General features: G+C 31.9%; 1 protein-coding gene across 1 annotated transcript in view; it reads left to right on the top strand.

Annotated features, from left to right (window-relative positions):
- Positions 1-7,906: 7,906 nt before the first annotated feature.
- The window catches only part of LOC134257015 (uncharacterized), a 25,085-nt gene continuing 9,408 nt past the window's right edge, over positions 7,907-23,583 (top strand). The window contains exons 1-5 of the mRNA XM_062739671.1: positions 7,907-8,066; positions 10,327-10,409; positions 10,778-10,846; positions 14,225-14,396; positions 20,603-20,755. Of these exons, the coding sequence (XP_062595655.1) occupies positions 7,907-8,066; positions 10,327-10,409; positions 10,778-10,846; positions 14,225-14,396; positions 20,603-20,755 (637 nt within the window). The remainder of the gene's footprint in view (positions 8,067-10,326; positions 10,410-10,777; positions 10,847-14,224; positions 14,397-20,602; positions 20,756-23,583) is intronic.

The following is a 23,583-nucleotide window of genomic DNA, read 5'->3' as shown; positions in this document are numbered from 1 at the left end:
ATCGGCGTGGAATGGCGACCCGTGTTCGTGCTGGTTATCTTATATTACCTTTGTTTATATTTTATTGCAGTTACGTTTATCTATGTTGTTTGTATACCGCACTGACTTATACAACTATAATTGTGAATTTATTTGGTATCTTACTTTCCTGCATTAGACGAAGTATTACGTTATTATTCTCGCTACCAAGTCCTGTATAGCATACGTCCGTCTACACCGGTGTCGACTGATTCAATTGAACAGTCTCTAATTCTTGCCCTATTTATAGGGGTCTGCAGGGTAGCGAGACTCGGGAACTAAAATGGCGGACACATTACTTGTACGAATCGTGTTCAGCTTTAATATGTCCTTTCTATATATGACTTTTTTTATTCCTTTCTTGTGTACATTTTTAAGAAAATTATTAATCATAGAATATCATAATCATATCACGGTCCTATTAATAATTTAGCTTGGTAGCATTTCAGCATTCTTAACTTGTTTTCGTTTTTAAAATATAAACTTGTTTAACTATCGACTAGTTAAATGCTAAATTTGAAATGTGTGTCTTCCCTTATTCTACTTTGAGATATTGTCCGTAAGCTTATAATTAGATTCGTTATTATTACATAATCTAGTCAAGGTTGTGAATAGTCTCACTTTACGAAATATATGTCTTCATTTTGCAAATGAATAAAATGTTTGCACTTCATTGCAAGTGACGAGAATTTAAAGACAATGCCATATCATTCCGTTCTACCATCACATGTATAAGATGTTTCATACTCAGGAGTCATGAAACATTTACATGATCAATTTTGCTGATAACTTAAAGGCATTCCAATCGTTCCCAAGTACTTAACATGTTTTTAGTAATAAAAAATATTTTAATTTACTAATTTTTAGAAAAATGTGATGATTTGAATAACAGATTTCAATGTGAATATAACAATTGTAAGAATGGTTAACTTTTGAAAAATCAACGAAAATGGGTCAATGAAACACAGAATAACTGGAAAAGACAACACAATTTAATATATAAAAAAACAGAGTTCAAATTCTTTGTACAAATATAAAATTGAGAAATCGGAAAGATATTGGATAAAACATTAGTTTCATCCAATATGTAGACGTCAATTAATCTCAAACTTCAACAATTTGTCCTTTAAGTTTAAAAAAAGTTTTTTTTATGTCTAAAAGAAGGAATCTATGGTTAAAACGATGACAAATACAATTTATCAATAAGTCAAATGCTGACTGAATTCTAATACTTATTATAAGGCCATTTATTACATACGAAGTTGTCGGAGATTATTTCCCGGTCACGACAGGAGCACATAGCGGGTGTGACTAGTCAGCATATGTTCACTTCTCCGTGACACCTGATCCCACCTATGATGCGTTGGAGGTCTGTATTTGACGATAACATCACAACTGGATCAAAACAAATATCTTAAGATAATAACTACCGTACATCTTATATCCGGATGCCTGTGGCTTAGAGGCAAATATAACGGAGAAATAATAAAAAAATCAATATTTTATTTAAAATTAATTCTTAGTGTACTTACATTATGAATGAATTATTGCTTTTTTCACACAGAGTTCGGAATATGTCAGCCATATTTCGGGACAAATTAAGAAAATATACAATTGAATGAAATATATGAACCCCATTTATTGTTGGGTGCACAATGTTTGCAATCTAGTTGTATGTCCTTGTATTTGACGTGAATAGTACCACATTTTCATATTTTTTCATATTTTTTTTATATTTCTGCCCTATGGATTTGCATTTCAATCAAATGCATGAAATTTAATATAAAAATTTGCCAAATTGTGAATTTTCAAAAAAGTTGACCATCTAGTTTGCTCTAGGTATAATTAAAAATATGTTTTCTCCAATGTCAAATACAAGTACCTCTTAATTTTTCTAGCTTGTTTTGCTTAAAGGAGGGCTTTTTGAAAGGTTTGAGTGAATCTTCGTTATATTTAACACTAGAAATTTAGAATAAGCACAATATAATTTGTGAAAATATTTGTTTCGTTGATATGTCAACTTTCATTTATTTTGATGTAACAGAAATCAATTTACTTCTTTTCAAAATCAACATGTTTGTACCAGCGGAGCACACCCAGCGGCAATGTAACGTCAAAACATAGCGTCAAGGATTTGTAAAGAAAAAATACTATCCCTATAAATTTCATCAAATATTATCCAATGTCCACTCATTTAAATCCTTTTTCTAATACTTCGCATTTCATTTAAAAAAATGTTCTCGTTGTAAAATTTCCTAGATTAAGATTTTAATTTCTTTCATTACTTAAATCTGCTTTCACAGGATAAGCCATTCTGAATTTTGATAGTATTTATTATTATCGCAGTATCTATATGGTCAGGAAAAACAATGAGGTATTTTTAGTGTAGATTCATATTTTTCATTATGTTCCCCTACTTTAAATCATGTATAACGTACAGTTATTACTTTTCTTCGATACGGTAAATGTAATTTCCAGAGACAAATAATAAACTTTATATATACATGCATATTGTTTGTTGATCATTTTAATAATAGAACATATATGATGATTCTTAGATATAATATTAAATTTTATCGTCTCTAGACAATATCAATATTTAGCGAGGATTTAATTTTGGCACTGTTAGCGATGGTGCTGACATCGCTAAAATTGAATATCGCTAAAAATTAATTGCGTATTATTTGTAATAACTTCTTTAGTAAGCACTTTAAAAACGCTAAAATTACTTCTTGCTAAAAATAAAATACCAGATTTTAGTTAGAAATCGCTAAATTTGCGTTTCGCTAAAATTTCCACTTATACGGTAATACCAGTCAATGCTGAATATCCTAGGTAAAATTAAAACAATGTAAAGCTCAAATAACTTATACAGAAATAGGAAAACAGAATATGGTTGCACGTGTTTCAACTTTACAACTTTATACAGATCCATTCCCCCACGATAAATAACAGTCCAGGCTTTCCGATATCATTGACAGCTGCGTTTTCAATAAAAATGGGACTTGTAAATTTACTTGCCTTATCACTGATCCTTTGCAAAATTATTTTGTTGAAAAAATTCTGATTGTACAAAAAAGTGCTATGAAAGTAATATAAAAAAAAAATGCTGGAGTTTCTGATTGACAATATCTATGTTGATTTGGGAGACCAGATCTTCTACCAATCTATAGGAATTCCCTTGGGTACCAATTATGCCCCGTTATTAATAGACCCATTTTTGTATTAGTATAAAGCAAAATGTTTTGCAAAATATGCATGAAAAGAAGAAAACACTTGCTGTGGCCTTCAACACGACATTTTGATGTATTGATGACGTACTGTCAATTAACAATGGTAATTTCCATTCTTATGTAAATACTATATATCCTGGTGAGCTTGAAATAAAAGATACCAAGGAGTCGTACACATCTGTTTCATACCTGATATTTGGATATTTTTCTTGAAAAAGAAATTAACGGTCATCTAACAACCAAGCTCTATGATAAACGTGATAAATGGAACTCTTACTATTGTCAATTTTCCAGACTTATACAGATATATACCTACATCACCTGCATATTGAATTTTTTTTATACCCTTGCTGATTCGATATATAAGAGGATTCTCTACATATGAACAATTTCTAAAAGGAGGTAAATTACTGACAAGCAAGTTGAAAAAACAACTATATCAACAGTCTCGTTTAAAGTCATCATTTCGTAAGTTCTATGGTCAATACTTTGACCCTGTCAGCAAACAAAATTTTTCATTGAGTCAAATTTTGGATGACGTTTTTCATACCAATTGTAAAATCATTGTTTATACACTGAATTAACGACGGACATTTCCGCTATTTCCCGATCATGAAAAAGAGCACACAGCGAGTGTGAATGGTTGGCAGGGGATGCTCACTCGACCATGGCACCCGATCCTACTTTGGTATTTGGAGGTCCTTAAGTGATATGCTTCTATTTTGTAGAGAGAGAGAGAGAGAGAGAGAATTTGGCTGACATGTATCCATCTGAATTGCATGGAAGAAAATATGAGAGTTACGCACCCACAAGATCCAATGATATAATGCTTATGTTATGAAAATAAATACTGTAAATGTACTATATTTAGCTTGTGTGATATTTGGCGGAAATTGATTTTTGAACAAGTGAGCGTAGATTTGATTTCTCAATGTTGTTTTTTATGAATATATGCGCAAGACATTTAGCGTTGTACTTGAATTTGCGGATGTTTCTTTCCGCCAAAAGCGCTAAATACATAGCCAAATGTAATACGTTTACAGTATGTTGCATTCAATCACTATTGAAATAGTATATTTTGTGTTTCTTTGATCTAGTGCAAAGAAACGATTTAAAGGTCACAAGGCAAAGAATGTCAGGCATAACGACTTTCTTATCAAAACGGTGAGATTGGGACTTTCTGTTAAAATGCACGGTAAGAAAAAAACATATGTTCATTCTTACTCACATAAGTAAACCGTTCAGTTTGTTATAGTTAGTTCGAAATTCTTGGACTTTTATCCGTTTACATAGGGTGCAAATTTTGAAAATTTTCGATAGTACCAGCGAGTTAAAAGTGGAATAAGGTTTTTGATCGTTTGTTACAGGTAATTAAATCGTAGATACGTATGTGAATTATTAAATGTATAAATATGTAAGTAAAATTTTAGAATAATATTAAAAAATAAGATCTATGACGTCTGTTCTGACTTTTGCCGCCCTGAATCTTACAATATCCTACTCTTAATATATAATTGACCTAATTGACATAGGCATATCATAGACAGTTTGATGTATTTAATAGTAAAAATATTTATATTAAAGTACTAATGCCTATCATGTCTTAATATACATGTATTTCGGACAGTTTTATAGATTACACATATCATACATATGCTGAAAAAATTCACTGGAAAACTGCCAAAACAAATATTTTCAGCTACTGATTTATTTATACTTTTCATAAAATATATTTTCATTAAAATGAGAAATGGTCATTAATTTTATTCCATATCAGCAAATTTCATCAAAGTTGCTCAATTTTGACTGACGTTTTTATACTAATAGTTAAACAATAAATTACACACTGAATTGTTGACGCGTTGTGGCAAGGCACTTTGAAAAAATTACGCACTTTGAAAATTTTATTCAAAGTGCGTTAAAATTGGGACAAAATCAACGTACTTTGAAATTTTTTTTCAAAGCGCGTTTAGAGTGTACATAAACATTTTTTACCACGGGGACTTATTACGCACTTTGGAAAAAAAATGTATTTAACAAAAAATTTTAAACTTAGCATTTAGTAATCTAGAGAATCAATTTGTACATGTAATAATTATATCTTTCGAAAACCTTTTTAATTTACATATACTCATTTAACCTCATTGAGAACAAGGAGAAGGCGAGTAGAAAGTCTCTCAGCCAAACTTTTTTTTCTTATACAGTACATAGCCGTCGGTAGCAAATTGAAAGTGACCCCCCCCCTTTCCCTCCCCAAGGTAAGCCCAATTTCCAATGCCTATAATATGTATATCTTTGCAAAACATTGTGTGCCTAAGCCCCCTCCTTCCCAGTACAGATCCCTAATATGTTACACACAAATATCTGTATTTGCATAACTGGTATGACGTTGAAAACTCAATAAATTTAGTTTACATAAAATGCATGTAAACTGGAAAAAATAAACAGTAAAACATTTACGAGAGATTGATGTTTCAAAGCATAGAAAAATCAAAATTGCTCACTTTCACATCATGAAGTAACCTCATCACCGAAGAGTTATCAAAAAGATTCAATTATTTATCATACATGTACCTACGATTTGCAAGAATATTGACCAAGCCATACACATTTTTTCAAAGTGCGTTAATATGGTCGATATTAACGCACTTTGAGAAGAAATTTTATTTTTTCAAAGTGCGTAATTTTTCAAAGTGCGTTGTAACAACGCGTATTTCCTTTATTTCCCGATCATGACAAAGAGCACACGTTAGGTGTGACCGATCACTCGCCCATGGCACCTTATCCTACCTCTGACGTCTTAGAGGTCCATTTTTCCTCTGTTTCAAAATTTGCATTATTAAATGATTTTTGGGCTCGAATTCTATTCTTAATCTCGGTATATTTTATCAAATAAGTTCTTTGCCAAAACGTAGCTGTTGCATATGACTTTTGTTTACAGGTGTATATATGTTAGATAAGTTCTCTACTATGATGGTAATGTTTTTGATGATTGGCAACGTGCAAGGATTTCTCACAGACCCCAACACACAAGGTGAGTGTATCTAAGATTTAGTTTTACATATTCTGTTCATGTTTATCTTTTCTGAAGTACGAATACTAAATATATTCGAACAAAATTTACCGAGCAGACATTAAATACTTTGATCAATATATTGAGGATATAAACTACAAGACAGCTAATTTTAAAGTTTTCTAAACAAAATGCATTTTTAAGTATATTTAAACTTCAGTACAAGTGTATAAAAAATAAAAGTGTTAAATAAATACAGGCGTTCAAAACATTGTGTACATTTTTTTAAACTATATTCATTTGACGTTCGAGATAGATGACTTCATGGTGGTTTTCTTTTCAATTTGAAGGATATTAAGCTGAAATGAATAGAAAATTAAAGTTAATACTAGAGTAGAATTTTACGGTGTGCTGTTGCAAAAATATTACAGAACACAATAAGAGGCACTTGTATACCAGCCCCATGTAATGCTTATATAATAAATTATCTGTACACTGTAGCTGTTGGTCCACTATGTTATTCCTGTTCACATGTCGCACACCAGAGAGACTGTACACGTATTGTCCAATGCGGCCCTCATGAGGTGAATTGTTATATACATTTTTCCCCCAAGAAAATTTTGCTGAATATTTCTTGCAAATCTTTGAAAAAATTTGAACCACAAACTAAATAATTTATTGTTTAACGATGTAAAAAAAAAAGAATTCTTAAAAATTGTAAAAAAAAAAAAAAAAAAAAAAAAAAAAAACAAACAAACAAACAACAAGTTTGTTTTTAACCAATAAGGAAATCAAAATGATATTTTACAAAATATTATCGAGGCATTTCCTTTCTTTTCCTAAAAGAGTATGATGCTTTCAAAATAAGCTATCATTCAAATTGAAGCTAAACAGGAAAGTCAAGTAGTTAAGCCTTTCATAAATATTAATAAGATAAGCAGTTAAAAAAAATATACATAAAACAGTTTGAAGGTACTTATTTTATATCATATCTTTTTCTGGATTGAATGAGTATAACGAACAATGTTTTAATTTATTTCTTTATTTTAGAAATGTGTCGGGAGAAAGTTTATAACTATAGATGGTCTGGAATATTTCTCATCCGGTTGTGCACCAATAGTTGTAAGTACTTTCAGTACTTTGATGATAATGCTAATTTTCCTATCTGCAATAAAAGTTTTGCGTATAACACATATAAATCTCTATGAGTTATGTAAATTAATGAAAATTCCGTCTTTGTTCTCAATGAATATTTTAAAAGAAAAAAGATAACTTCCTCCTAACATTACTATTTAAATTGCTAACTACAATAATCCTTCAACAGATATTTTCCACCAATAATTGCTGAAAAATAAAGATTGGAAAGTCGGGTATACTGATTTATCAAATGAAAATAAAATACTAATAAATAGTATTCAAAATTAATAAACTGAAGTATGTTTTTCCATTAGAATTATGCTTATACTTAATATGACAGAAAATCGCTTTAATGAACATAATGAGGATAAGAATTCCTGTGCACTATGATTACAATTGTCAATGAAATAGGTCTACACATGTCGTACAAGACCTTTTTTTCCAATCAAAATATGATTTTTAATATAATTACCTGAATTTCACTTGATGCAAGTAAAAACTGTTTATGTGCAAGGATTGTAGAGCAAATCGGTCTATAAAGCAAGACAAATCGAACACTCTGTCGAGGAGCGGTCCTGTCATAGCGGGGAATGGTGTTATAAAGACATGTGATCAGTGTTGTGATGGTAACTACTGTAATCTTCAGCTTTGCGATAATCCAATACGTAAGTCAACTTTACTTGATCGATTGATCGATTGTATATTGTTAAACATCCCTCTAGAGAATTTTTTACCCATATTGAGACGCAACGACTTGCCGCTGGAGAGCTGCAAATTTTATTCTATACTCGGCACTCAGGGCCATTGAGCAGGGAGGGATCTTTTTCGTGCCAGCACCTACTGCAACACGGGACCTCGGTTAATACGATTTACCGGTCTCCAGGTCCACAGTGGAATTCGAACCCGCGATATAGAACAGGATATAAACTACAAGACAGCTAATTTTAAAGTTTTCTAAACAAAATGCATTTTTAAGTATATTTAAACTTCAGTACAAGTGTATAAAAAATAAAAGTGTTAAATAAATACAGGCGTTCAAAACATTGTGTACATTTTTTTAAACTATATTCATTTGACGTTCGAGATAGATGACTTCATGGTGGTTTTCTTTTCAATTTGAAGGATATTAAGCTGAAATGAATAGAAAATTAAAGTTAATACTAGAGTAGAATTTTACGGTGTGCTGTTGCAAAAATATCACAGAACACAATAAGAGGCACTTGTATACCAGCCCCATGTAATGCTTATATAATAAATTATCTGTACACTGTAGCTGTTGGTCCACTATGTTATTCCTGTTCACATGTCGCACACCAGAGAGACTGTACACGTATTGTCCAATGCGGCCCTCATGAGGTGAATTGTTATATACATTTTTCCCTCAAGAAAATTTTGCTGAATATTTCTTGCAAATCTTTGAAAAAATTTGAACCACAAACTAAATAATTTATTGTTTAACGATGTAAAAAAAAAAGAACTCTTAAAAATTGTAAAAAAAAAAAAAAAAAAAAAAAAAAAAAAAAAACAAACAAACAAAAAGTTTGTTTTTAACCAATAAGGAAATCAAAATGATATTTTACAAAATATTATCGAGGCATTTCCTTTCTTTTCCTAAAAGAGTATGATGCTTTCAAAATAAGCTATCATTCAAATTGAAGCTAAACAGGAAAGTCAAGTAGTTAAGCCTTTCATAAATATTAATAAGATAAGCAGTTAAAAAAAATATACATAAAACAGTTTGAAGGTACTTATTTTATATCATATCTTTTTCTGGATTGAATGAGTATAACGAACAATGTTTTAATTTATTTCTTTATTTTAGAAATGTGTCGGGAGAAAGTTTATAACTATAGATGGTCTGGAATATTTCTCATCCGGTTGTGCACCAATAGTTGTAAGTACTTTCAGTACTTTGATGATAATGCTAATTTTCCTATCTGCAATAAAAGTTTTGCGTATAACACATATAAATCTCTATCGAGTTATCAAAACTAATGAAAATTCCGTCTTTGTCCACAATGAATATTTTGAAAGAAATCAGATTATCTCTTCCTAACCGAAAATTACAATCTAAATTGCTTGCTACAATAATCCTTCAACAGATATTTTCCATTGATAATTGATAAAAAGATAAGGCTGGAAAGTCAGGTATACATGTTTTTCACAAAAGGAGAAAATACTGATAAATGGTATTCAAAATTAATACATGGATGTATGCTTTCCCGTAAGAATTCCGCTTATATTAATACAATTTATACCTAAGAAAACTGTTGCATGACAAAGAACCTATTTTAATGGAAATGATAAGGGTAAGAATTCCTGTGCAATGTCATAACTGTCAACAACATACTATGTCTGTATCGATGCAATGATAACCTTCCGACTACACGTATAGTACAAGATCTTTTTTACAATCAAAATATGATTTTCAATATAATAACTTGAACTACTCCTGATGCAATTAAATAATGTTCACGTTCAAGGATTGTGGATTACATCGGTCTTTCAAGCAGGAAAATTCGAACACCCTGTCTAGGAGCGGTCCTGTCATAGTGGGGGATGGTGTAATAAAGACATGTGATCAGTGTTGTGATGGTGACTTCTGTAATCTTCAGCTTTGTGATAATCCAATAAGTAAGTCAGCTTTTATCAGTATAAGTCGGAAATTGAAATAGTAATCTTGGTAAATTCCATATGCACGTGGACGTTGTAAAAATCATATAAGGAAGTTGTTTTCTTCTTGAAAAATTATGCAAAAAGACAGTGACATTAATGTTGTACAGAAAGCAAAACTGTTTAGGAAGCAGGTAGTTGTTGAATTTGTTGTAATTCATAACAGCTTTGAAAGAATAAGACCCTTCAAATAACTATTTTTAATGCTGTATTGTTAAGAATCGACTTGTAGGAGTCATATTCAACTTGTAGGATTAAAACATCGGTGTCTCCGTTGTGATGACGTCATTATTCCAGAAGATTGCAATATCTCTCTACAATGCGATGAAGATCAAGTTAGTGTTTTCTATAGAAAGCTTTAACAAGAAATTTAGGAGCTCTCATAAATATTTCCGAATTCGATATAAAAAAAATTATAAGATATTTTAATTTGTTATTTCGAATTCACAAATATTTTTTAGATATGTCTTAATTTGGCTTCTGTAGTTTCTTTTAAATTCGACATTAAAGGTAAGAATCTACATGTAAAACAATTCAAACAAATACAATTTAAGACATTATTTCTCACCTTTTTATGCATATTTGGAAATGCATTAACAACTAAAACTACGTAGATTATATCCTTGGATATAACCAAACAAATATAATGATATTCTACAGAGGAATCAGCTATTTCTAATATTTTCTTGTCGTTTTTATAAAGATTTGCTATACGGAACACATTTATGTAAACAAGGAAAAAAGATTCAGAATGGGCTGTACAACAAAATCCGTAAGTACATAAGAACCCAAGATTTACAAAATTGTATGGATGCCCTTATTTGCTATGTTTAACGTTTTATCAAAAATGAACTAGCAATAGTGTAATTGTATTAAAAGTACACAACGCTGAATCTTTAGTGTTGTAATGTTTAATTTCAGGCAAACTTTTAGACAGCCATGCATTCCATTAGTCCATGAATGTGTTTTAACTGAATTTTCACTGTTTACAAATGTGATATAGATATTTATTATAACACACCGTCTTAAATACTGCAAGTGTTATACATTATATTTGTTATATTACCCCGTAAGTTTGTTACACTGCTATTCAATGTTACCTCATTATACCGGTAACATAATTATGCATGCATAAACAATTGTAAGAGCAAGAGCCACTTCGGGCCGTATTTAGCTCTGAGAATTTCTGAAAAATCAAAACCGATCAGTTTAGGTTGCAAATGCTGTATTTATCACTTGGAGTGTTGCTGTCTGCGTATTTATTAATAATGACGTAATTTCCCATCTTAGAAATGCATTATGATGTAATAAAATGCGTCATTTTCCTCATATCCCGTAAATTCCTTTGAAAATGACCTAAAGTTGAAGCATTTTTTCAATATTTCATGTAGAGCACAACCTCTGATTCAAAATATGCAAATACATAATGAAAGCTCTGTTTGTAAAGATCAAAAAACGTGTTTTATTTTTTGGATCGTGGGCTGTGTTCATTAATGTATTCTGTTTCAGACGGAAGGCCTTATAGCGATTCTACTGTTTCTTTTTATTATTTTTTTCCCCTTTTGAAATTTCTTTTTTTGACGATTTCTCAGAGATTCGGACGGATTCTCATGAAATTTTCAGAGATGATAGAGAGTAAAAATATCTCCCAAATGCAACTTTCAATTTTTCATAATTCACTTCCGGTCGTCAGATATGTCCGATTTCCGGTTTTTTTTTTTAAGTTTTGTCCGAGTCATATCTCAGAAACGGTAAGAGATGAAGACACCAAACTTATATGAGTAATAAATCTTGATAAGTAGGCAAAACTAATTGGTTAACATTTCCACCGTCACTTCCGGTTACACAGGAAATGATCATAAATATCGAAAATTTCAATTTTTTTTCTTTTTTGAAACATTTTTGCATCACATTATAGCATCTTATTTGTAGTTTCGAAACATGTCAGTCCCACCGAAAACAAAAACGGCAAATTCCGGTTATAAGAGAAAACTGCATATTTTCAGTATTTTTCTTTCCCATAAATATTTTTTATTGATAAAGTATTTGTAATGATTTTTGGATATGTTATTGAAATTGCAAAGTCTACAGTAACCTCAAATATCTTTGTAAAATTCGCTTCCGGTCGCGTGATTCCCTGTGCTCAAAATAAGAAGTTACCATAGCTAGATCTCGTAAACGGTAAGTGATTAAGACGCCAAACTTATAAAAATGGTAGATCTTGATGAGTATGCAAAACCAGTTGGGATAAAATTGTCTGCCGTCACTTCCGGTCGTCACAGGAAGTTATCAAATAAATCGAAAAATTCAACTTTTCTTTTATGAAACTTTTTTGCATCACATTAAAGCATCTTATTTTTAATTTCAAAATATATCAGTACCACCGGAAACAAAAACGACTACGTCCGGTTATAAGAGAAAAACTACATAATTTGAGTATTTTTCTTTCCCATAAATATTTTTTATTGATAAAGTATTTGTAATGATTTTTAGATGTGTTATTCAGACTGCATATGTCTACAGTATCGTCAGATATCTTTGTAAAATTCACTTCCAGTCGCGTGATTTCCTGTCCTTAAAATGAGAAGTTATCATAGCTAGCTCGTAGATGGTAAGAGATTAAGACACCAAACCTATAGGATTGGTAGATCTTGATGAGTTGGCAAATCTATTTTGGTTACGATTGTCCATCGTCACTTCCGCTTGTCACAGAAAGTGATCAAATAAATCAAAAATTTCAACATTTTTATGGAATTTTTTTAGTATTACATTTTAGCTTCTTATTTGTAGTTTCGAAATATGTCAGTCCTACCGGAAACAAAAATGACAAATTTCCGTTATGAGAGAAAAACTGCAAAAATTGAGTATCATACTATCCCATAGATATCTTTTATGAAAATAGTATTTTGGGACATGTTATTTAGACTGTAAATGTCTAGAGTAACCTCAAATATCTTTTTTAAAATTTACTTCCGGTCACGTGATTTCATGTCCTTTAAAGAGAAGTTAACATTACGAGATCTCTGTAACAGATCAAGACACTAAACTTCTATGAATAATAAACCATGAAGATTAGGCAATCGATATAAGGTAAAATGCGTCCGTCGTCACTTTCGGTCGTCACAGGAAATGATAAAAAAAATTGAAAATGACTTTAATAAATATTATTAAGATTATAATTGTCTAAAGTAACGATGAGAATCTTGGTAAGTTACACCTCCGGCCGTTTGTTTTCCTGTAATCATTGTAAATATTATATGCCTTTTTTAACATAGATAAAAGATCATTCGTACAGACAAATAGAGGAGAACGGAAGATCGTTTTTGTTTCTGTAGCAACAAGAGTTTCAAGTATTTTAATTCTTTGCTGAAGGTAGTCAAATACGCATGTTTTCTGCAAATTTCAAGAAAATTGCAATTTCTCTAACCTGTTTTCCAATATCTGGATTCTCAAAACGAAATTTTATTATAGAAAATGAAAGCACTAAGTGTCTACTTTATTTTGATAAATGAAATGGGAAAGAGGGTGATAGTTAATTAATTGATGTATAAGTACAGGGTCATTTTATGTATAAGATGTATAATTTTTAAAAGAAACTGTATTTCTGCTGTTCTAATACTTTACAAAGTATTCAGTTACTCTGTATTGCTATTAAGTTTCTCCTTCATAAATTGTATGACAAAATGTTGTCCTACAATTATTCACTCTACTGTGATAGTAATATACAAAGAATTAAATCTATTTTCGACAGTATTATACAATTGAATGTTTCTGTACCGTTATTTTTTATATCTAACAATGTGTGCATTTCTTAATCAGTAAATTTTATTTGAGTGAAATTACATGAACTTGTTATTGTTAAAGTTTGTTGCATTGTATACGTAATTACAGAATCTTTTATCAAATTTAGGAAACGCTGCGTATACAAGTACAGGAATGTGTAATTAAAAGTATCATAGTATGTGCAAAGAATTAATTATTGCATACTTTCGCGTGAATCACAATCTTTTTCGTTTCTATTGAGCTGATATCCATGTTAAATCTCTTAAACGACCGTATATTTGCGAAGAACTCCCAATTTTACGTAATTAAGCTACAAAACTTACTCGCTAAAAATAAGGCATCTACAGTACTGATCATTTAATTACAGGGATGTGTTGTCGCCACTCCCTCTGGAGCTCCGGTGACAGTTCTTGGAAAACGAAGCAACGAGATACCGTTCTTACATCGATATAGAAAGGCCTTACCTGCAGATCACAATTATTGCGCCAAATGCTGTACAGGAGAAAACTGTAATCGTGACCTCTGTACAGCTAGACCAGGTTAGATGTGTAACATGTAATAAAGCTTTATAAATTGGTGGTTACTTATATGGCCATTTAGTGGATATGATATATCTATTTTATTTTTGCAACTTTAAGGCACTTGTTAGTAAATTGATCATAGACATTCTCGGAATTACTAACCAACATTCCCGGTAGCTCAGGCGGTAGCTCGCTTCATGATGGAAATATGTAACTGATTTTGTTGCGGGTCCTTCGACTGAGACTTTAAAAACTCGGTGCTGACATGATAATGACCCCTCACTGCTCCAGTGGCCCTGACTGCCGAGTAAAAGTTGCATTCTGTAGTCCTTCGCTGGTATAAAGTGTCGATCCTATATAAATGAAACAATTTCAAATGCGTCGTAAAACCTCATACAATCAATCAAACAATCAGAATTGCTACCCCATTGTTACCCAAGTTTAACATTGCCAGGTCATTTTTACATTTTCATTTCAGAAAAAAAGCTTACACTTTTGATTTTACAAAAGTAATTCAACAACCTACTAGAATTACAAACACATCATATACACTCATTGACCATGTTTACACTAATTTACCTGAAAACATATGTGAAATTCAAGTGCCCCCCCCCCCCCCCCCGCATTGCTTTGTCAGACCACTACCCAGTGTACTTCACAAGAAAAACAAATAAATACTTAAGGAGAACACAATGAGAAAACATACAGATGCTTTAAAACCTTCAACGAGCACAATTCCCTAAATGATTTATATAATGGTAATTTTACAACACTGGAAAGCATATGTGATCCAAATAAGATTTTGAGAATTTTTTTTATCCTTTTAATAAAGTACTGACAAACATGCAACGATTAAAACTAAGCGAGTAGAAAATAATCGCCCTCAATGGTTAACACCAGTAATCATAAGGTGCAACATATGCGTGACAGTTTTCATCAAAATGGTGACTTTCAAAATTTCCGAATCTGGAGAAACAAGGCCACGGTACTTATAGACAGCGCAAAGATCAACTATAAAGCAAAGCAAAAATCCACAAGAAATGTGGAAGACATTGAATAAACTAGCATCAAAATCACATAATTTTGTACCAATGTCTATATCTGACAATTGTAACACCACTAAGGACACGCAAGAAATTGTTGAGATTTTAAACAATCATTTCACTGGTTTATCGGAAAAGCTTATCTCGAATATCGCTCGGATAGATTTTGATTACGAGAAATCAATGCAATTTACAAAAACCAAGCTTGAACATGGTAATAAATTTAGCATTCCCCTTATACATCAAAAGGACCTGTTAGCTTCATTAAACAAACTTGATGTATATAAATCGGTTGGTATCGATACCATACGTCCACGCCTACTGAAACATGCTGCACCAGCCATATACAAATCTATCACTCATTTAATCAATGTGAGTATTTCTACAGGGATATTTCTAAATGAATTGAAATTTGCGAAGGTAACACCAATATACAAGGAAGGAGATAGACTTGATCCTGGGAATTATAGGTCAGAATCTATCCTCCCAATTTTTGTCGAAATTAATTATACCCCCCACTTGAAAAGTGGGAGGGTATATAGTAATCGGTATTTCCGTCCGTCCGTCCGTCCGTCCGTCTGTTACGCTTTGGGGTACCCATCTCTTATCCGCAACTCCTCTCATTCCACTGAAGGAAATTTAATGAAACTTTCACAGATTCTTAATTACATATTGCCATTGTGCACCTCCTATTTTACTTTTTGATCTGACATATATTTTGGATTTTCCAGAGCAAAACATGGACACTGCCATTATATTCATATGGAAGGCGGGGGGGTATCAGTTAGTGAGCTCATTGCTCACAGTACCTCTAGCTGAAAAACATGTTGCTAATCATATCCGTAAATTCTTATCAGATTTCGATTTACTTTGCAAATCACAATCAGGTTTCAGAGAATCTCACTCATACAAAACTGCCCTTACTAAATTTATTGATGAATGGTTACAAGCAATGGATTCTGGTGAACTTGTCGGTATAACCTTTCTTGATTTCAGCAAGGCTTTTGATAAGGTGAATCATGATACTTTGATTAAAACCCTACAATTTTTACCCCAAAGCAATACAATGGTTTGACTCATATTTAAGCTGTAGATTTCAGAGTGTTCAACTTGGAAATTTAAAATCTAAAAAAAAAAAAACAAATAGTCACAGCGGGAGTGCCACAGAAATCAATTTTAGGTCCACTTCTTTTCTTATTTTACATCAATGATCTCCCATTATTTATAGAGAAATGAAGCACTGACTTATTTGTGGATGACGCCACACTTCACTTTTCTGACAGTAATGTTTCTTACATTCAAAATATGATATCTTCGGCTATAAGTAATATAGAAAGATGGTGTTCTCAGAATCAGATGATTTTGAACACTAGTAAAACAAATTGCATGATGAGAAGCACACATCCGAGACGATCAAAATTGACGGACCAAATTCTAAATTTACGAATTTCAGATCATTTTCTTGAGAGTGTCACACATGAAAAATAACTTGGAATTCATACGAGGGGTGATCAAAAAGTTCGCAAACTAATTGAATAACTTCCATACAAGAAACAATATATGGTTTTAATGTTGATTATATTTTAAATTAATCCTCCCCGATTTTAATGCACATCAACCACCGTTCTGCGCATGCGCGAATCACGTGATATTGGCGGTCACGTGACCCCCTCCATAGCGTTCTGTCACAAAAGTTAAAAGATTTTTCCGAGTTTTATATTTCTTTCCATGTGAGTTAATTTTTTATGACAAGAACAGTTAATTTGTCAGAAATGGTCATATCTCGGCAACAGAATGGGTGGATAATAACATCCTTTCCAAAAATAAGCCTGGCGACCATTAAACACAAATCTTCCGTCTCAGGAGAGACCTTTATTCAAGGTGGATAGAGAATGGGTGCATCCTTTTTATCATATCTAATATGTTTAAAATCAAAAGTAAACGATATCTTAGGTATTTAATACTTATATCATTGTTCAAATATTCAACTATTTTTCAAAGTGCTAATTGGAGGTCTTTGATAGCAAATTGCTTAATTAAAAATACATATCTTTTCAAACTTGCTTTCACTGGGCAAGATGACAAGTATCATTTTTAACCATCAGCCTTCCTTCACTAAAACGATTAATCCAATCATTAATTGAATTTATAGGAACTCATTTATCTCAATAAACTGTGTACAAATTATTATATGATACTGTAGAGGGATTTCTAAGATGTTACAATAAACTGTACAGTCGTTTGTTGAACGAGTTTTTTCGTCACAAGTGACCTCAATAGTGACGTCATTTTCATATTGTGACGTCACAAATAAGGAGAGAAACTTTATTCGGCATATGCTTTTTATAGACCTTGTGTATGGCTATGTGTATACCGAATTTCATTCTAATCTGAATTGTGGTTTTGTAGATATAGAGATAGTTTGCGAACTTTTTGATCACCCCTCGTATCTATAGTTCACTTAACTTTAATACACATATCGATGCTGTTTGTAAATCTGTATCTGGAAAGAGATCTGTATCACGAAGAATGAAGAAATATCTTCCATGAAATACAAAAAAAAATATTCTGTAATGCTTATATACTGCCATCAATTGAATACTGTTTAACAATTTGGGGTAATGCATCAGCATTTAGCCTCGAGAGGATTCATAATTTACAGGAAACGAGCAGAACGCTGTATCTTAGATGCTGCTTATGAAACGCCATCAAAACCCCTATTTAAAATACTTTATTGCTCTCAGTACATGAGCAATTGATTGTAAATAAGTTATTGTATGAAACGCTGTACTGTGGAAGTCCGTATTACCTGTTTGAAATGTTCAATTACCAATCATTCAAGTCATACAATCTAAGATCTGAATCTAACTTTGACTTTTGTGTTCCAAAGCACAAAACCAAAAATTTAAAATTCTTTTCAATATTCGGATGCAGTATTTTGGAACAATTTACCTTTAAATGTAAGAATATCTCCATCACTTCAAAGATGTAAAATCAGGTCAAGAAAATTTATAATAGACCAACGTTCAATTTGAATTCTTATATACATGTAATTGTATTTCTGCGACTGTATTGATAATAAAATGATGCATGTATTATTATTGTATGATGTGTCATATACATGTATAACATTGTTGAATGTACTATTTATCATTGTGTATAATATATGAATTTTTATAGAGGGTCTCAAGGAAGAATAGTGCTCGCACTAATTGAGTCACCCTCTTTAAATAAAGTATTATTATTATTATTATTATTATTATTAACATGGAGAATTTAAAAAAAAATGCGTAATCAATTCAACTTTATTTCTGTAAGACAAAAACCTGTAATTACATCATTAGTCATAATTTTTCTTCTTACATTAATCACGTTCAATGAATTATATATGTAGGTATAATATTATGTTGAAGTATATGTAAGTATTTCATGCGCGCAAGATCTTTTAACGGTCAAATACTGAAATAAACCAACGCTATTAATGGCATTCATACCGGTGTTACATATATGATTGTTAAATATCATGAGTCGAACATCTGCCATATATGATCGGATAATCGCATATAATATAGTCAAAGGAATGTTGACACACTTCTTTTAATAAAAAAAAATGTGTTTGTGAAACACTGATGCCCCATTAAGGCAACATAATGAAGATTAAACTTTTCTTAAATGCAAATTTTATATATTGGTACCACAAGAAGGGTCTCCTAACTAGAAATTCAATTGTGAAATTTGAAACCCTATCACCATATGTTTCCAAGTTATGGCCAGGTTTAGGTTTTTTCATAAGTAAATAAATTTTCAAGATTAAGATCAGAAGGTCGAGGTTATTTGTCTTCAATGAAAGGTCTCCCAAAAAAGAGTACATATTTGAAGTATGGAAGCCCTATCCCTAACCTTTAAAACATGGCCAAGGTTAAAAAGATTTTAAAAGTAGGTCAAACTCAAAGATCAAGGTCAGAAGTTATTGGTATTCAATAAAAGGTCTTGTCACAAGGATTACACATGTGAAGTATGGAAGTCCTGGTCCTTACCAATCAGTTGTTATTGCCAAGGTAAATGTTTTTTTCGTAAGTTCAGTAATCTCAAGGTCAAGTAATTAGTATCCAATAAAAGGGCTTGCCACAAAATATAAATATATATATGTAGAATGGAAGTCATATATCTAACTTTTCAAAAGTTATTGCCAAGGTTAAATTTTTACATAAGTACGTAAATCTCCAACCCTCTAATTCCAAGGCCAGCAGGTCAATTTGGTGGTACCTAAAGAAAGGTCTTGGCACAAGGAATAAACATACTGAATATGGAAGTTATAGCTCCACTAAATCAAAAGTTATGGGCAAGGTTAATTTTTTTTCGGACAAACAAACAGCTAGACAGACAGACAGAAAGACAGACTGACAGACGGACGGACACAACAAAAACGATATACCTCCAAAACACCGTTTACGGGAGCATAAAATGTTCGCCACTACGTTATCTTTCAGAATTGTATATATCTCACACATCACGTCAATATGCAGTTGTGCTTTTAGTTCCCATTATCTGAAACTCCTTTTTAAAATCGATTATATGTATAAAAATCACAAAGGGTTTAGAATACCAAGGCTTGTCTAAAAGAAATTGTGAAAAGATTCATTTTTAGCCACATTCCCTGAAAGAATTGATAAACTTTTATACCTATTACATAATAAAGATTACAGATCATTTGTACCTTAATTTTTATCGGAGAAAATATTCTTGTTGGAATTGTTAATGTTTTCTTATCAGGTATAAATCAATATCTTTAATAGAAAATGGAGCATCACATATACATGTAAATGTTTGCCTCTGAAAATAGGCTTTAATTATGTTAATAATTTTTGGTTCCACTCATTGTCTATGCGAAATCGGACTCTACTCATCATTTACCTATTACGAAAAGTTTAACCTAGGCAAAAATTTGAAATGTCCAAATTATAGCAGCTTTACTTATTATCAAATGCAGGAACAATTCCATATATTTCTTTTTATATTTGTTGTTGTTTATTGTACAATTTTCCCACCATGCAAAATAAGTTTTAGATAATATAACATATTTAACAAGCATTTAAATTTCACGTAACGTTTCTGTTCAAATAATTTTTAAAGCTGCATATATTATTAGATCTCCTCTGAAAAAGATATTTATTTATTTAGTTATTAACCAGTATCAATTGGTAGCACCACCTCCATTGGTACCCTGCAAGGACTATGACGAGACATCCTGCAGGAGTGGTTTGGTGGATAGTAATTTTTGCCAGGATCAAGTAAACAAAAGGCTGTTTTGTCCAAAGACTTGTAGTACCTTTGGTACGTATAATCATTGTATCAATAGGGTAAAGTATCGGACAAGGAACTATTTATTCATACCTGTACTAATCAGAGAAAACTTTAGAAAATTGTTTTTAAGGGGGCCGACTATGGTTTTATTGCGTGAAAACTACAATAGCAAAACTCTTCATTTTTATACCATATATATAACTGACATTAACTTTAGTGTACATGCAAAGTTTTGGCGAAATCTACCATCCAGATTTTTTTAAGGGACCATCTCAAATTACAGGTACATTTACTGTAGGATTATATAGGAAAGTGCCAATTTTTAGCACTTTAAAGCAAATTACTACGATAGCGTTCTTGTTCAAACTATAATATATGATGAGTAATACTATCTTGTACATTAAGTGTAAGAAACACAAAATTTTGCTGTCTTGTTGCCAGAGGGGGGCATCTCAAAAGGCCAAAAATTAACGAATTTTCCTGTTATTATAGAGTGCTACATAATATGACTCATGCATAGGATTTATACAAAAAATAAAAAAAAATATGATGCAGAGATTATCAAATTCCTATGCAGTAAATTTCAAGAGCTTATGTTTATTGTTTAATACCATCTTTATTGTCCCCCGCTTGAAAAGTGGGGGATATTAATTTGGGTCTGTCCGTCCGTCCGTCTTTCTGTCTGTCTGTAACGCTTTCGTTTCCACACGATATCTCAAAAACCCTTTGAGCTTTTGCAATGAAATTTTGCATAGCAACTCCCTATGGACTAGAGAAGACCCCTATTGATTTTGAGGTGAAAAGGTCAAAGGTCAAGGTCATAAATTTGCAAATTCTCTCTGTTATAACACTTTTGTTTCCGCACGGTATCTCGAGAACCCTTTAAACTTTTGTAATGAAATTTTACATAGCAACTCCCTGTGGCTTAAGGAAGACTCCTATTGATTTTGAGGTCAAAAGGTCAAAGTTCAAGGTCATAAATTTCTGTTTGAGTGTAATACTATCGTTTTCGGGCGATATTTCAAGAGAATTTTGAGCTTTTGCACTGTAATTTTATATAATAAGTCCCTAGGGCCTCTCTCACCCCTCTCAAAGTGTCCCGTCTCGTTTGTTTTATTAGTATTTATAGTATTACATGTCGCTAATTTTAGCACAGGGGCATGAAGGAGAGTAATTACGTATAAAACAGGTTCTCGGCGGACTTTATATTCTTATTACATCTATTAGAACTGTTTAATAAAGGTTGAATTAGACACCATGCATTGTGTAAAAATTTGACAATATATCGAACGTGAATACATTGGCGGATCCAGGGGGGCGGGGGGGGGGGGGTTCCGGGGGTTGGAACCCCCCTTTATTTTTTGCCAAGTGGAGAAAGAGAGAGAAAGAAGGGGATAAAACGTTTCCCGAGAATAAATATATTTGTACTTCTAACTTAAATACGTATTGAAAAGATAGATTCTCACACATTTAGTTTTTCCATTCACTTTTACTTCACTATTACTTTTTATGAGTGAATGGTAGAAAATATTCTATTTATTTTTATATATCTTCTATATGATATGTAACATGCGAGGTTAAATTTGATATTAGATTCCCGCGATCTTAATTTGGCTGTGTTGGCTATATACAAGAAGGTGCCGTTTTTTTCAACTAAATCTTATGAAGGAACTAAAATTAAATTTAATGGTCTAGTGGTATGTCTCTCGCTTCACATGTGAGAGGACCAGGGTTCGTATCCCGGAAATTCCAATTCATTTTTTTTCCCGAAATACTTTTTTTCTACTAAATGATAGTATTCAGCATGGGAAATGAAAAATTTATGAGGTCTGGCTTGTACAAACTCATAAAATCATTACATTGTGATAAATATTCCATATAAAAAGAATCTTCTACACACATAATAAAGAATAATCAATCAAACCTTTATATCCATATTGGCATATTTTATTTGCTTCAGTATACATTTAATAATTCTACAAATTCAGTCAAGGGGATCCGAACCCCCCCCCCCTCCACCCCCTCCCCCCGAACTGCGCATAGTTTACTTTTTCCCTAAGCGGGGGACACAAATTCTCTGAATTAGCTTGTTACCCCTTTCTTTAAGAGCTTCAGCTTATCAGAACGTCAAAAACGCACTATAACGACGTCAACCTACCTATCAGCTGCAATATCGGTTAAAAATTTAGTTATATAAAATTGCATTAACATTTTTAATACTGTAATTGCTTAATTTGGTTAATTTTATTAATCAAGTAAAAAAATGTTGCTTTAAAACAGTAAATACACTTCATTTTACTATGATGTGCGAAATATTGCGCAATGAAAACTAGAGCCGGCCCCCGTGTTATAAACTTTTCCTAGAATTATGAATATTTAGTCAGACATACTGTCTGAACTGAATGCCCTTCATGTCAATTTATATATAGAACTTAATTTTTTCTCTCTTTTCATATATTTCATAAAAATGACATTTTCCCTCTTCTAATCATGTTTCTCACTTTTATATATGTTCCGAACTTCATATTTAAGGAATCTTTGTCACATTTATTTGGTATGCCAGGCCATTAATAATAGTTAGAACGTGGAATAATTCGCAAAAGGCTTTGCATGACTAATGATCCTCTTCAAACCCTCGTTGATTCCCTGGTATACCCAACAAACAAGATAGTAATTTTTGATATGAGATAATATTGTAAATATCAATTTTGAAAAATGTTTATACAGTTAAAATACACGAGGCCTTTCATGTCAATCTGAATAATAAACACCCACTGTCGTCAAACACAAAGATGTCCGCAGGAGATTGACATGCGTACATGTAACAGGCACTTGATCTTTCAATGGGCAACATTTAC

The sequence above is a fragment of the Saccostrea cucullata genome, unplaced genomic scaffold (genome assembly GCF_032062105.1).
Source record: "Saccostrea cucullata isolate Sc308-1 unplaced genomic scaffold, CSIRO_AGI_Scuc_v1 ctg1528, whole genome shotgun sequence".
Taxonomy (NCBI): Eukaryota; Metazoa; Mollusca; class Bivalvia; order Ostreida; family Ostreidae; genus Saccostrea; species Saccostrea cuccullata.
Note: the sequence above shows the minus strand (reverse complement) of the source record. Positions and strands in the feature narration are given on the sequence as shown.